Source organism: Acanthopagrus latus, chromosome 23 (genome assembly GCF_904848185.1).
Source record: "Acanthopagrus latus isolate v.2019 chromosome 23, fAcaLat1.1, whole genome shotgun sequence".
Taxonomy (NCBI): Eukaryota; Metazoa; Chordata; class Actinopteri; order Spariformes; family Sparidae; genus Acanthopagrus; species Acanthopagrus latus.
This window is the reverse complement of record NC_051061.1, coordinates 6,683,213-6,697,135: the sequence shown is the minus strand read 5'-3', so window position 1 is coordinate 6,697,135 and position 13,923 is coordinate 6,683,213. Positions and strand designations below refer to the sequence as shown.

At 42.3% G+C, this 13,923-nt stretch overlaps 2 protein-coding genes across 2 annotated transcripts; both read left to right on the top strand.

Annotated features, from left to right (window-relative positions):
* The first annotated feature begins 844 nt into the window (after positions 1 to 844).
* Positions 845 to 5,271, top strand: polr3h (polymerase (RNA) III (DNA directed) polypeptide H). The gene is made up of 6 exons (XM_037088344.1): positions 845 to 1,228; positions 1,905 to 2,001; positions 2,522 to 2,608; positions 3,840 to 3,903; positions 4,039 to 4,273; positions 4,536 to 5,271. The coding sequence occupies exons 1-6, from the start codon at positions 1,118 to 1,120 to the stop codon at positions 4,584 to 4,586; spliced, it is 645 nt and encodes a 214-aa protein (XP_036944239.1). The 5' UTR covers positions 845 to 1,117; the 3' UTR covers positions 4,587 to 5,271.
* Positions 5,272 to 6,420: 1,149 nt separating this feature from the next.
* On the top strand, positions 6,421 to 13,140 carry csdc2b (cold shock domain containing C2, RNA binding b). Its single transcript, XM_037088345.1, has 4 exons — positions 6,421 to 6,569; positions 8,649 to 9,076; positions 10,530 to 10,652; positions 11,241 to 13,140. Exons 2-4 carry the CDS (start codon positions 8,895 to 8,897, stop codon positions 11,401 to 11,403), a joined length of 468 nt encoding a protein of 155 aa, XP_036944240.1. The 5' UTR covers positions 6,421 to 6,569; positions 8,649 to 8,894; the 3' UTR covers positions 11,404 to 13,140.
* The last annotated feature ends 783 nt before the right edge of the window (positions 13,141 to 13,923 follow it).

Below are 13,923 nucleotides of genomic sequence, written 5' to 3'. Positions count from 1 at the left end.
GTTTTGGCTGTTGACGATGACTTGGCTTGTGGTTGCTGCCCTCAATTGCTCTTTGTAAACGCCACCCAGCTCTTATCACGTCCGTGGCATACAGTATGGACAACAACTCTCTTACCTTTACTGTATTATCTGTTTTTCTATTTTTATCTGATTCTGTTCATCTCATCTCATTAATGCTCAGATATACTTTTAAAACAAACATCAACAGACCTGGCTTAACATCTGAACACTATATACTTTATATGTAGATCCTGTATGTATAGATTATTTTTAGGGCTTATCTGGGAAGGATTTAGGATCAATACTGTATGTACTGTGCTTGTCATTTTATTTTCCTTCAGATCTGAGAAAATACTTTTTTTTCCCACTGTGTTTACACTGCAGGAAACAGATTACTAATGCTCTGATTAATGTTATGAAAGTGGGATAGAAGTGAAAATAAGTAATTCAGATGAATATTCGAGGGAAAAATTCACAAACAAAATAAATCTGGAGAGGACAGTCTCCTGATTTTTCTTTTTAGACTTGACTTAAACAGTAATATAAACGAACACAAGAAACACACATATATCTGTTTTCTCTATGTTAACAAATGATGGTTTTAACATACAAGTTACATTCCTATTGAAAAATAAAGGTTCTTTACGCCAGAAAATGTGCATGTATGTTCATGATATATTAGATACTGACAATATATTGTTAAGATCTATGGAATAATGGAAACCAAATACCACCTCTTGGAAATACAAAGAAAAAACGTTACATATAATAACAACGATAGCGCTTTAGGAATGTGCACTGTCCCTTTAAGTTTCGCGACATGTCGTAAAAACTCACCGTCGTAAATAATCATGTGGACAGAACATGGCTGCTTCAGAGTGTGCAGCAGGGTCGCATACTGTCAATGCTGCCTGTCTTTAGTTAGACTGTGAAGAGCTGTTGGCGTTTTTATCCGCGGTGGAAAAAACAGGAGATGTTGTCCTGAAAACAGACGACAGCTCACAGCTCAGCGCGGCTGTCTCACCACTGCTGCCCAGCGTGTGTGTATGCGTGTGTTTGGTTTGTGTATGTGTGAGCGTGTGTGTCTGGCCACAGTTTGACAGCAGCAGTCTGCATCATGTTCGTGTTGGTGGAGATGGTCGACACGGTCAGGATCCCGCCGTGGAACTTCCAGAGACAACTGAACGACGCGATAGCAGAGGAGCTGAACAAGAAGCTGGCCAACAAGGTGTGTGTGTGTGTGTGTGTGTGTGTGTGTGTGTGTGTGTGTGTGTGTGTGTGTGTGTGAGGGGAGAGAGAGGGAAAGAGCATGCCAAGTGAAAACAAGTCAACTTAGTTATTATTCATTCAGTCGTTTTTATTAGTTTAAGTTTGTTATTATTTTAACTTCATTCTAATTCTTGAGAGACCTGCGTGCAGCAGAAGAGAACAGCACGGGCAACAGTCCAGAGCTGCCAGGATTAGTTGATTAATTGATTTCTGGATCAAAAGAAAATTAATTGGCAACTTTTTTTGCCAATCAATTAACCGTTTCAGGCTTTTTCCAATTAAAAATCTTCCAATCTTAAATGAGAATTTAATAATCTGCTACTTCTCTTTGTCATGTGTGATAGTTAATGAGGAGTTTTGGGGCTGATGAATGAAAATAATCGTTAGATGGCATTAAAACAATTACAGACGGCTCAGAAATAGAAGTTTAAAACTTAAAAGTTGTTTGTAATTCATTTCATTTATATAATGCACAGCACTGGCAGGCAGCCTTCTCAAGTGTAGTCTTTACTCAAAGTAACACAGTAGTTTTGAATTTGAGAAGATATGGTGCTATAGTGAGTATATTTACAGAGTGATAATGAGTACTTATGTTATTGTTTTTATTTTTATTTTACTTGTATAAATCTCCTCAGGTGGTCTACAATGTCGGCCTGTGCATCTGCTTGTACGACATCACTAAACTGGACGACTCCTATATATTCCCAGGAGACGGCGCATCACACACCAAAGGTATGATGATGGTGATGATGACAAACATGACTGTAAAGAGGGCTTTCTCATTCCCTCACGCACTTGCATAAGGCATTGAACCATGTGCTTTACTTTTACCGCCTCATGGCTGAATATTGGAACACTGCTGATTACAACTGAGCCCTTCCATTTAGATTTTTAGTTTTGTTTATGATCTGGAGTCTCTATCAGTGCAATAATTCTCCTCAATCGCCATTTCTTTCTTAATGTCAACATTGCTGATGAACTGAAGAAAATGCTGCTAACAAGGGTGTGTCAGAAATTCAACCGTTACCCTGACAACCTGACCGAGATGCTGCTGCGCACAGATCAGAGTGTGATACACAGTACATTAACAAGCTTACAGAGCCGAAGAAGGTGAGCTCAGTCGTCACAGCAGACCCTCACTTGTTGCCACCCGTAGACCTCAAGTTGTGTTTAAAATGAGGGTCGGTGCACTGTGTCTCACCTAACTCTCACCCACTGACTGGCTTCTGTCTTCCTTTCGTCCGTCTCTCAGTTCATTTCAGGTATGTTGTCTTTCACCCTTTCCTCGATGAGATCCTGGTCGGCAAGATCAAGTACTGCAGCCAAGAGGGAGTTCACGGTAAATTCCCCTTTACAATTTCAGCCCGTTTGGTTTATCCTGATGAAATGTGTTGGCAGTTCATTCTCTATAAACTAAAAAAGAAAAACAAAACTTAAGTTAGGAATTAGGGCTGTCATGATATCACATTTCAGTACATGGTCGCCTTTGCCAAACAAATCATGACAATGGTATTATCAAAACATCTGTTTTGAAAAAAGGTAGCAATCAAGTCTATCTTTAACTTTGTCTACTTTGTATGTTGTCTCCCTTTTTGCAAATACATGACCCTCACAATACGAGTGTTTCGTGGAGGAGAAAGAGTCTGTAAACGTTGAAAAAAAAAGTACAAAAAGAACAATTGCTATCGACAACTCAGTCACCAGTGAAAAGGCAACCAGATCAACTCAGGAACTAAAGAAGCACAGAGGCAAACATCTTCGCTGGATTATTCAGATGATATTATCACATGAGTGTTACACAAACACACGATATTGCAATATTGTGACACCCCTAGCTAGCAGCAACGAATGATTGTCAATCAATCGTACAGTGTTTTCTGGGTAAATTGAAATAAACGCTTTTCTATTAAATGTCATTAAATGCCCACCATGATTTTTCAGAGCTCAAGGTTACACAATCAGATTTGCTTTGTCCAACCAACAGTTAAAAGCCCAAAGATATCAAAATGAACAGTAATATAGAAAAACTAAATCCTCACTTTAGAGACGCTGCAAATGTTTGGAGTTTGTGCTTGAAAAACAAATTAAGTGAATATTCAATGTCAGGATGGTTATTGGTTAATTTTCTGTGCATCCATCCTCCACTGGTTTCATTGTCTGATAATGAGCTGAGTTGCATGTGGCACATCGAGGAGGGAAATATTATGTCAGTAGAGACGATCATTAATGAAACGAATACACAGTGCAGTATGTTGTAAACTTTCCACTTTTAGAGTATTTATCAACCACTTAGCCTGCAGTCTGGTGTCTGGTGCATGCAGAACATCCAGATGTGTTAGTCTTTTTTTTCGTGTGTTCATTGTTTATGTTTAATGTAAGTTGAATGGAGGAATTTATATGAAGATCTGTTGTGTGTGTGTATATAAGGAAACAAGTTAAACTTCCCCACAGTGTGCCTCAGAATATTAAACATATTCTGCCCTCGGCCTGAAGGGCCTCACATGTCTCTGTGCTCACAGTGGACAACACAGACGTACTGTGGTAAACACTGTGACCTCTCTGTTTCACAGTGACCATGGGCTTCTTTGATGACATCCTCATTCCACCAGAATCACTTCAACAGCCTGCAAAATTGTATCCTGACCAAAATATTCCTTTAGATAATAATGAAAGTGCTGTGATTTCATCTCAACAGTTTTGCATCACATATTAATTAAGTTCTGTCATAACTGATGGTGACTGTTGAGGCGTCCTTAGCTACTGTGTCAGTGATGAAGCCGAGCAAGTTTGGCTGTGGGAGTATGAGACGGACGAGGGGGCCCACGACCTCTACATGGACCAAGGAGAGGAGATCCGTTTTCGGGTGACAGATGAGGTCTTTGTGGATACGTCGCCGACGGGCCCGGCCGCTGTGGCGACAGACACGCCGGCGCAGCCAGGACAGTCTGCGGCGCCGCCGGCCGAGGGCAGCGGGGAGAAGAAAGAGCCACCGTACACTCTGATTGTAAGCCAATACTCTGTGACTCACACACACACACACACACACACACACATACATCAAGGGGACATCTGCCCAAATGCCTCTCATAAAATGTGAAAACATGATCTGGGAAATCCTGCACCTCCCATATCTGTTTAACAAGATGCAGGGGGTGCTGGTGTGACCAGGCTTTAATGCTGGTGTTCATAGGATTTGTAAAAGTACAGTAACGCCACACAGAAAACCCACAGATTGAAAACAAAAACCAAGTGCACTGTCGTTTCAGGGGACCATCTGTGAGCCGGGGCTGGGGCTGCTGTCATGGTGGAACAACTAGCACTGCGGTGGATGAAGAGGACATTTGGTGGTTACGAGCAGATCAACCATCATGACTGATGGGACAGACAGAGGGACGGTCGGCTGGAGACACCGACCCCTGTGATGCGGAAGTCAAGACACAAAGCCGAGCTGTTTTCTGAACCAAGAGACTGTTGGTGCCAAGTGACTGATGTGGCCTCTGTCACATGGAGACCGACTGGGTTTTAAATACTGCCCGTAATATACCTGCTTTATGTTTACATGGAGAGTTGAATTAACAACAGAATGACTGACAAACATTTACATCCAGTTGTTATATTTTACTTAAGATTCTGACCCCTGATGTAAAAGAAATCAATGATCAAACTATTCATTATTTGAATCAGAATGTCGTCACCACATTAGAACGATAGAGGAACACGGGTCACAAAAGCTAATTGAAACAGAAGGTGCTGTTTAAAACCAAATGAAATCAGCCTTGGTCAGGACAGAATCAGCGTGGTGCATAATCACTCGTACAGACACTCTTGAGTTTTCAAGTGAGAGAAATTAAGGCTGATTGACTTTTTCTGTGTGATAACATTTGACCTGTGTGTCAGATCTCAGGTGCCTTTGTAGTTTATTATTATCAGTTTATTAAACAGCCTTTTTACATTTACTGTCTCTGTTTTGTCTCACAGTAAAAGGACGTATCATCTGCGTGAGTGGTTGTAATTTGTGAATTTGTCACTTTGTGTGATTATAGAATGTAGATTTAAAAAAAAAAAAAAAAAAAAAAGGGGGATTAGTGACTAGCCTTTAAATCCTACAGCGTGAAGGACGGTGAAGGACACAGATCTGCTCTCTGCACTCTTACTGATGGTCAGTGTCTTTCAGCAGCTCGTGCACTTACCGGGCCGCCGAATGTAAAAAATTTGACTGCAGTTTTCAAATATATCTATATATATATATATCTATATTTTCAATGTTTAGGTAATTTTCCTCACATTTAAGACATAAAATGCTTGTAGGCTATGTAAAAAGAAAAAAAGTTGAACGTTAAATCTGCTGTAAATGCTAAATATTAAATCAAAATGTTAAATCTTGATTTTAGCTATAAATCTTAATGCTAAATACAAGCTAAGACTACACCTTAATGTTACATGTCACATCTAAATATGAAATCTGGTTCTGAATGTTAGATCTAAGTCTCATTTTAAAAATCTAAATGTTAAACATTATTCTAAAGTCTAAATCTGAATGTTGAATGAAAATTCAATGTTGAACATTAAATCTAAACGTAATTATTCAATGTTAAATCTACTTGCAATTCATGTGACATCCACATTGTTAGTTGTTTGTCTGGGTCTCTGTTGTGAAAGTACATGGAGGGGAGTTCTTCAACAACAAAAATAGATGGTTTGCATGTGACCACTGATGCAGAAATATTGCCTACAGAAAGGGATCATTTACCATGAAAATAGCTGCTGCACACTCTGGAGCCATCCGATGGATATTTCAGTGTTGCCCGTGGTTTTCAGTGACGTGTGTGTGAGCTATTTGACAAAAAGGTAACCGTGTAGAAATCCACTGTAGCTGTACACACCAGGCACAGTGGATAACAGAGCAGCACAGGAGCAGCTGAATGAAGATGAGCAGTGTGATGAATAAAAATCCTGGCAAAGACACAGAATACCTCATTACACTGAGGGCACTGTTCTCCCAGCAGATTACATACATGATAAGGAATGAAGAGGGTCCACACACACACACACACACACACACACACACACACACACACACACACACACACACACACACACACAGTCGCATCACGCCATCGGAATCTCCGCCAGCTGCGCAGACTCAGCAGCCCTCGCGCCGTCACATCAGGGTTTTCCGTCGGTCTGCGCGGATTTGGTGGACTTATTTATTTAATTACTCGTTATATAATACACACCGACTTTAAAGACACACACTCGCACACACTGGTCGTCCTCAGCCGACTAGCGCACCCAATGCAGTAAGTAACATTTTTTTTTTCTGCCATTATGTGCATGTTGAAGTGGCTGCAGGGGGGGAGTGTGTCAGTGTGGCTTTGTTTTGGGGGGTCGCGACAATGTATTCTCCGCACGCCTGACACAAGAACCGCTAATTAAACAGAGTCAGGTTTATTAGATGTTATATGCGGCTGCTTCTGATCGTGGGACTGATCGATGGAACGCTGCCACCATGTTCGACCGCCGGCTGGTCTTTATGGACGCACCTCTCACCCTGTCACTGTCCAGGTTATGTTGTCGAACAGAACTGATTTCTCCCGTCTTTTTTTTTTTTTTCCCCAATTTTATTTTTATTTTGTTTGTGTGAGAGAGATTGCAGCGATTGTTTGAGCTGTGGATCAGAGAATAATTCGCATTTGGCTCAAATAAATTAGGGGGAGAGAAAAAAAAAAGATTTACAGATTGTATGGTGATGTGCTGTGTTGAGAAAGTAAAGTGTATAAATTCAACTCCCGGAACAAACTCCAACACACACACACACACACACACACACACACACACACACACACACACACACACACACACACACACAATTCATAGAGACAGGACAGGACGACGGGGCAGGGAGAGGAGTCCTGACCCTCTTAATTCCGTTGCGCCATTTCAGCACATCCAGATGTTCTCCAGCTGCAAACATTGTAAACTCTGACTCGCTCTGATTGTTCGGCTCGAATCACTGCGGTGCAGCAGTCGGCCTCTCGTCATGATCGTCATCGGCATTTTACTGAAACTCGGAGTGTGTGTCCGGACCTGCGTGCACTTCACTGTGGAGAGTGTCCCGTGGTAACGACAGTAACAGTCGGAGTTCTCCTGCAGGACATGTAGCTGTTCATTTCTGATGGGGGGGGCGCGGACGTCACGAGCGCACCACAGCCTGCTGCAGCTGTTCTGACGTCACGCCGCGTGCAAAGCCCCAGCTCTGCCTGCATCATCACAGGCGGAGGAGGAGTGGGCGTTAAAAAAAAACAAAAAACATCCTGTACACGCGTGCACGCCACACACACACACACACACACACACACACACACACACACACACACACACACACACACGCATGAAACGACATTCTGCTGGAATTATCCTTGAATACTGACAGGAGATCAGCCAGTTGCCTCCTTGTTCTAACCTTGAAAATATCACTGTAGGGACTGTTGAAGGGCAAGGTCACCTGACATGTGGAGGACAGGACATGTGGATTTTAGTAACAGTGAGTGATGAGTGACACAGGTAGACTGATTGATAATTTAATAACTACAACACAGTCAAACACTTGAGAGAACTGTAACTCGGATACACATTGAATATAGACTGTACACGGTATGATCACAGTGCCCTGACTACCCTGTGATACACTGCAGGGTTCGGAAGCAAGTCAAGCAGATAATGAAAAATTAATCTCCACATTTATTAATACTATACCTTGGGCAGCCTCAGAGATAAACCGTGCAGGAGAATAATCATGTGGGATCGCAGAGGAATGTGGACTGCAGCCAGCTGAGCGGAAGGGAATCATCCAAGAGCTCCATGGTGGGAAAAGAAAATGAAATTGAGGGCTGTGTTTTAAAGGGTAACTCCACCAATTTTACACCCCAAGATCAGATTACAGGCTGAGGAAATAATCATGGTGGTGTGATCCTGATGTATCTCAGGTGGACACCAGGGATGTGTGGAGTTTACCGAGAGAGCGGAGATGCAGTAGGGGATGCGTAAGATCCACTGTTTGTAGACCCACATTATGCAGAGAAAAGTCACAATGTCTCGGACTTTTCGACAATGTCCATCCAAAGGATATGATGCCTGACTGAGGGGTTAGTGGGTCACCCCGACATGTGTTTTATCCCACAACATCAATTTTGAATATAATGATCGAACAGTGTATTCCTAGATACAAAGAAAAAAAACACAGAAAAGGTCCTTAAATTCTTTGTGGTTTCTGACTTGAATATTCTTGGCTGGATGACCCGTCTCATCCCTCCTCTCCACCATCAGGTCTAAAGCCACATGACAACTCTCTGATCTTCCTCCATTCTCTCTCCTCACAGCTCGCCCTCCTGACAGACTTGAAGTGACAGTGCTGACCTGGATACATCCGCTGAGCCCGTGTCCCGCGCTGAGGAAGGCCTCTCCGAGCAGACGGACCCACGGAGACGCGAGCGGACAGACAGCGGTGTCAGCAGCCCATCAGCAGCCTGCGCCTCGAGGAGCAACAGCAGCAGCATCCAACACTGCACCCACGCCATCCTCCCCCATCCTCCCCCATCCTCCTCCTCCTCCTTGTCACGTCTGACATGGCAGACCCCAGCCTCACGTCGCCCACTGGGACGCCGCTGCGCTCCCCCAACACCTCTCTCACCCTGTCCTTCCCCTTCCTGAGGGAGAGGAGCCGGGTATGGGAGGAAGGGAAGGAGCAGCCGCTGCCGAGGGATCTGCCCAGCCCGTTACCAACCAAACGCACCCGCACCTACTCAGCGTAAGTGTGATTAGTTTGTCAGATATCATAACGTAGTGAAAAGTAGACATTCACCTGATTACTGTGAAATAGTAACTAGGTTTTCATTTCATTATACTTGAAACTTCCCCAATAAAACCACTACACGGATTGCTACCACTTTCACAATAAAGCAGCCAGTATAAAAATCTATAAGCTTTAACTAAAGGCTATTTTTAGCAAAATTGGCCTGGCCCAGTGACGGGCCACACCTTTGAATTACTCTCAGCTCAAGCAATGGCTTACATTGCACAGATGGTCGAGATGTGGAAGCCAGAACGCGGGTGCCCATGACACAGGCCCTTTATCCATATAGTTGGCTGCAGCGTAGCTATGTCATGGGGTGTTCTGGCCACCAGATCCGGACCACCTGTAGACCAGGATTTATTGCTGTGTTTGGGCTCAGTGTAAGCAGAGTGCAGGCCCTTCACCGGGAGTTAGACATTTTGCTATGTAGAAATAATTGGCTAAAGTTTTAGAGGTAAATACTTTGCTGATAATAAGAACATTTTGTGCCAGGTTGTGGAAAATCCCTTTAGCAGGAAAATTAAAATCTGATCTGTACATCTTTAAGTGATGATATATCATCTCGGGGTGTCCTGATTAAAAACTGATTTATATGAGCCTTCAGTTTTGACTACTGAATTCAAATGCAGGGACTGGTGAGAAAGGAACTTGTTTCAGAGATCCTTTATTGATTTCTTTATGAAGAGGGTTTACTCGTGGAGGAAAATCTGTTAAGTGACCTTGAAATTGAAAGTCAAAATGAATCATGGATTCTGAGAATTGTGACACCCATGTGATTATCATTAATAAAGCCACTAATTAAGACCTGTAAACCTCTCTAGAGACTGCTGTCTTAGTAAGTGCTACCTTTTTATTGGACTTCTGCAGTCACTTTGCAGGTTTTCTATACAAAACTTATGATGAGTTTGTAAGATGTGTTGCATTTTACAAAGTGTGTAAAGAAGTTATAGTCAATTTCTTCTTGTTCCCAATAATAACAATATCATCCAATGATGAAATACATAATTACACAAGACTGGCAGGAGCCTTTTTCTACATAGTGAGTATGTTTACTTTTGATGCTTTTGTAAAGGATTTGAAAAGTTCCTCCGCTTCAGTTTGTGATAAACCAAGCCAACGTAGCAACAGATGTTAATCTGACAAGATGCTGTATCATGGCCGGTTTGCAGACTGTGGCTGCCGCTGAAGAAAGGTTGAATAGTTTACTGTTTGTACTGTGAGTCAGCTGGTCCTCACACATCCATTTCCTTGTCTTGTCAAGAGGCCCTGACCCTGCATCACATAAAAGACAAAATATTTCCAAAATGCTCCTTTCAAATCTTGGTATTGAAACAACGCAGCAGTTAGTGATTTTAGTGATTTTATGGATAACACAATAAATTCCCTTGTTTTGTCTCTTTGCCTGCAGTACGGTACGTGCTCACTCAGGTCCAGTGTTTAAGGGAGTGTGTAAGAACTTCTCCAGGTCACAAGGTCACGGCTTCATCCGGCCCTCCCACGGCGGCGAAGACATCTTTGTTCACATCTCAGAGTGAGTGACTGTAACACTTTACACAATATAAGAAGCACAGCAGACCAACTTCCTGTGCATAATCCGAAGTAGTGACAAAGGCTTGCAGATCTGCAGAGTCAACTCTCAGGGCTGTGAGAGCTCAGCAAACAATATTGTTTACGCGTGGAAAGTTATTTTACCCAACTCTCTCAGGACGCTGTAACACCTGCAATAACATGCACAAAGAGTACAGCAACCCCTCTTCCTATGCTTAATTCTCACTTTTTTTGCAGGGCAAGCAGTATGTCAGATGTTACTACAGCTGCAGCAAAAGCAAATCAGTGAAATTCCTGAGTCCGCAGACCGTTGTCTTCTTATTTAATGAAATACAACGATACGAAAAAGGAAGAACATTACTTTGTTGGGGCTTTTTACCAGTTGTGCAGTTTGGAAGAATTTTAAATAGTAATTAGTTATAAATCATTAGCAGAAATCACATCTTAAACAAAACAACTTAAATAACTCTGCAACACTGTAACCTTCCGTGCATCTAAACAACAAGACAGTTCGAAGCTAAACCTACTTTCACTCGTGCCTCACCCTCATCTACATTTCTCTCCGTTTCAGCATCGAGGGGGAGTACGTCCCGGTCGAGGGCGATGAGGTCACGTACAAAGTGAGCCGGGTCCCGCCTAAGAACCTGAAGGTGCAGGCGGTGGAGGTGAAGATCACACATCTCAACCCAGGGACGAAACACGAGACCTGGTCTGGGCAGATCATCAGCTCGTAGGCCCGAGCTCCGGGGCCTGGTGCTGGTGCTGGTTCTGGTGCTGGTGCTGGTGCTGGTGCTGGGTGGGGTGGGGGGGGGGGGGTGCCATTTACATTCTGTGCTCAAATCATTTTTTTAAAGAAAAAAACAAAACAAAACAAAACATGTTTTACCTGCACAGCAAAGTTTCCAGAGTTATAAAGTGTGAACAGTTCAGTTAAAGTTGACAGTTTGTCCACTCACAGAGCTGTTGGACTCTGTTTAAACCTGAGTGTCTGCTACGCTGACGAATTTGCTGTGTATATAAAACTGACCATTTTTTCTCATTGTTTTGAGAGGACACATTTGTTTTATTTTATTTTTCCTTCATGTTTTTGTCACAAAAGCAGTGATGGAAGTCATATTTGAGGTGGGAGGATGACGTGACCAGGAAAAGCTTGTAGGTCTCATTTCAGCTGTGTAAGACGTGAAAGCGGAAACGTAACCGTGGTGCAGCTCTGCACAGCGAGGCATGACAGCTGAGAGTCATGATGTCCAAGGAAGAGAGCAGCATAGGACAAAAGGCTGAATTCAGTTTTACTTCCCTTCTTTGCAGCTGTTGTGCACTTGTTTACTTCACCAAAAGTTCCAGCATCACATGTTGAGTGCAAGTGTGGGTCAGACGTTATCATGTTGCATCTTTGGAGAGAAAACTTTGAATTCAACAGTGGAGTAATGGACATAGAAGTAGGTAGTTTTGGGAAAAGGAAATCAAAAAGATTTAAATGATTGTTTTGGTGAGTGAAAGAAAGTTTAAAGGGCAGGTCGACAATCCTTTGAGTTGCAAATCGCAGCTGGTTTTGCATTAAAATCTGATTGAATCAAATCAAACAACTTCAAATCTATACAGTCTAAAAGTATATTACATCATTCTGTGTTTGCAGCCACGGACCGGATGTCTCATGACCCTTGAGAGACCCTTTTGGGTTTTTGGTCCCGAGTTTGAAAGAAATGACAAAAAGAGGAAGTCCTATTTTGAAATGGAAAGGGGAACCGAAGGCTGGAGTCACTTAGAAAAAAGCATGACGGGAGATCAGGACGAAAGAAGGCAGATCACATTCAACCAAGTATGGACAAAATCATAAAGAAAATGTATTTTGCCGTAAAAAATGCATATCCTTGTTTTCACACTGTCTTGTTTGTGGGTATTTATTTGAATAATTTATTGGATGATTCTTTTCGTTAGATTAGCGTGTGTCCACAGATCAAGATCTATATTTTCTTGGGTAGTGGAGTCGAAACTTGCACTTCAGAAAAATCAAAACTGTCAGGTTTCTCTCAAGTTTGACGGCTCCTGTTTTGAAAGCATCTGGAGCCATGAATATGAACCTATTTCTAAATCTGTTTTTCTATAATTAGAGGAAAAGAAACATGTGTCTGTGTGTGATTTATTGAGCGTAGTCCGCGTGATGGTGAACTACATGACTTCATGGTTGGTGCCAATAGTGATCATTGTCACAGAAATGTTGTTTGTAGTTTATTCGGGTTTTGCTCAGTTATGTACTGTACTGTATGTCATTTTCTATTACGTCTGTTCCACTGAGTCTCTGTGCATCTCGTCTCTCTGTCAGTGTCACTGCCTGAATTTGTTCGACATTAAATTCTGTTTATTTCTGTCACAACGAAGGACACTCTCTTTTGTGGACGAGCCACTGTGGTGGTGATCCACATTGTTACTTCTACTCAGCCTTGAAAGAACAAATAAAACATTTTATGATTTACAGATCTGATGGAAGCTGCCTGTGTGTGAGACTGAAAGAGGAAGCGCAGTATGAACTCTGGTCGACAGAGAGTGTTGCTATGTAAAAAAAGGTGATTTTGATGGCCAACGTGTGGTGTCAAAGCCTGAAAATCAGTCAGAATTTGTTTCACATCATTCACTAATTTCAATACTTTCCTATTCAAATGATCTATGCTTGAATTTCTGAATGCATCAGAGAGGTGGGTAAAGGTCTGGAAGCAGTATAACCCTGAAGCCCCTGTTTGCTCACTCACTACTGAGAGCTAGTCTGGGATGAAGGCATGTCAGCCTCAGTGAAGCTGCGTGAACCTCTGGAGCTGCTAGATGGTCAGAGGGATGAGACAAAATTAGCAATATGAAGGCAAAAAGAATAAAAGAAAGATGAGATAAATATGGCATGTCACGCCACTTGAGCAAAGCTTGAAACACGTGGCAACGTATTACGTTATTACTACAAGATCTGAGTAATTCTTTCACTACTGAACATCAAGGACCAGTCTGTGGAGCTGTTTTCCACAGTTTCCAGTAAATCCCTTTTTTCATAAAAAGCAGAAATGCTTTGGACTGCAACAGACACAGAAGATTGTTCCCATGTTTATTTAATAAACGTTAAGGTACCTCAAACCAGGCTCTGCCTGAATTACCCTGTTGCAAGGCAGCAGTTTCAATCCAAGCTGTGCCATCAGTTGCTAAGAAAATAAACTGAAGCAGCTTAAACCATAACCATAACCATTACTGCTGAATAGAAAATCATTCAGGCC

Coding starts and splice junctions, on each gene's coding strand:
- polr3h (XM_037088344.1), top strand. CDS start 1,118: ATGTTCGTGTTGGTGGAGATGGTCGACACGGTCAGGATCCCGCCGTGG. Junction 1,229..1,904: donor ACAAGAAGCTGGCCAACAAG/GTGTGTGTGTGT, acceptor AAATCTCCTCAG/GTGGTCTACAATGTCGGCCT. Junction 3,904..4,038: donor CTTCAACAGCCTGCAAAATT/GTATCCTGACCA, acceptor CTACTGTGTCAG/TGATGAAGCCGAGCAAGTTT.
- csdc2b (XM_037088345.1), top strand. CDS start 8,895: ATGGCAGACCCCAGCCTCACGTCGCCCACTGGGACGCCGCTGCGCTCC. Junction 9,077..10,529: donor CGCACCCGCACCTACTCAGC/GTAAGTGTGATT, acceptor CTTTGCCTGCAG/TACGGTACGTGCTCACTCAG. Junction 10,653..11,240: donor ATCTTTGTTCACATCTCAGA/GTGAGTGACTGT, acceptor TCTCCGTTTCAG/CATCGAGGGGGAGTACGTCC.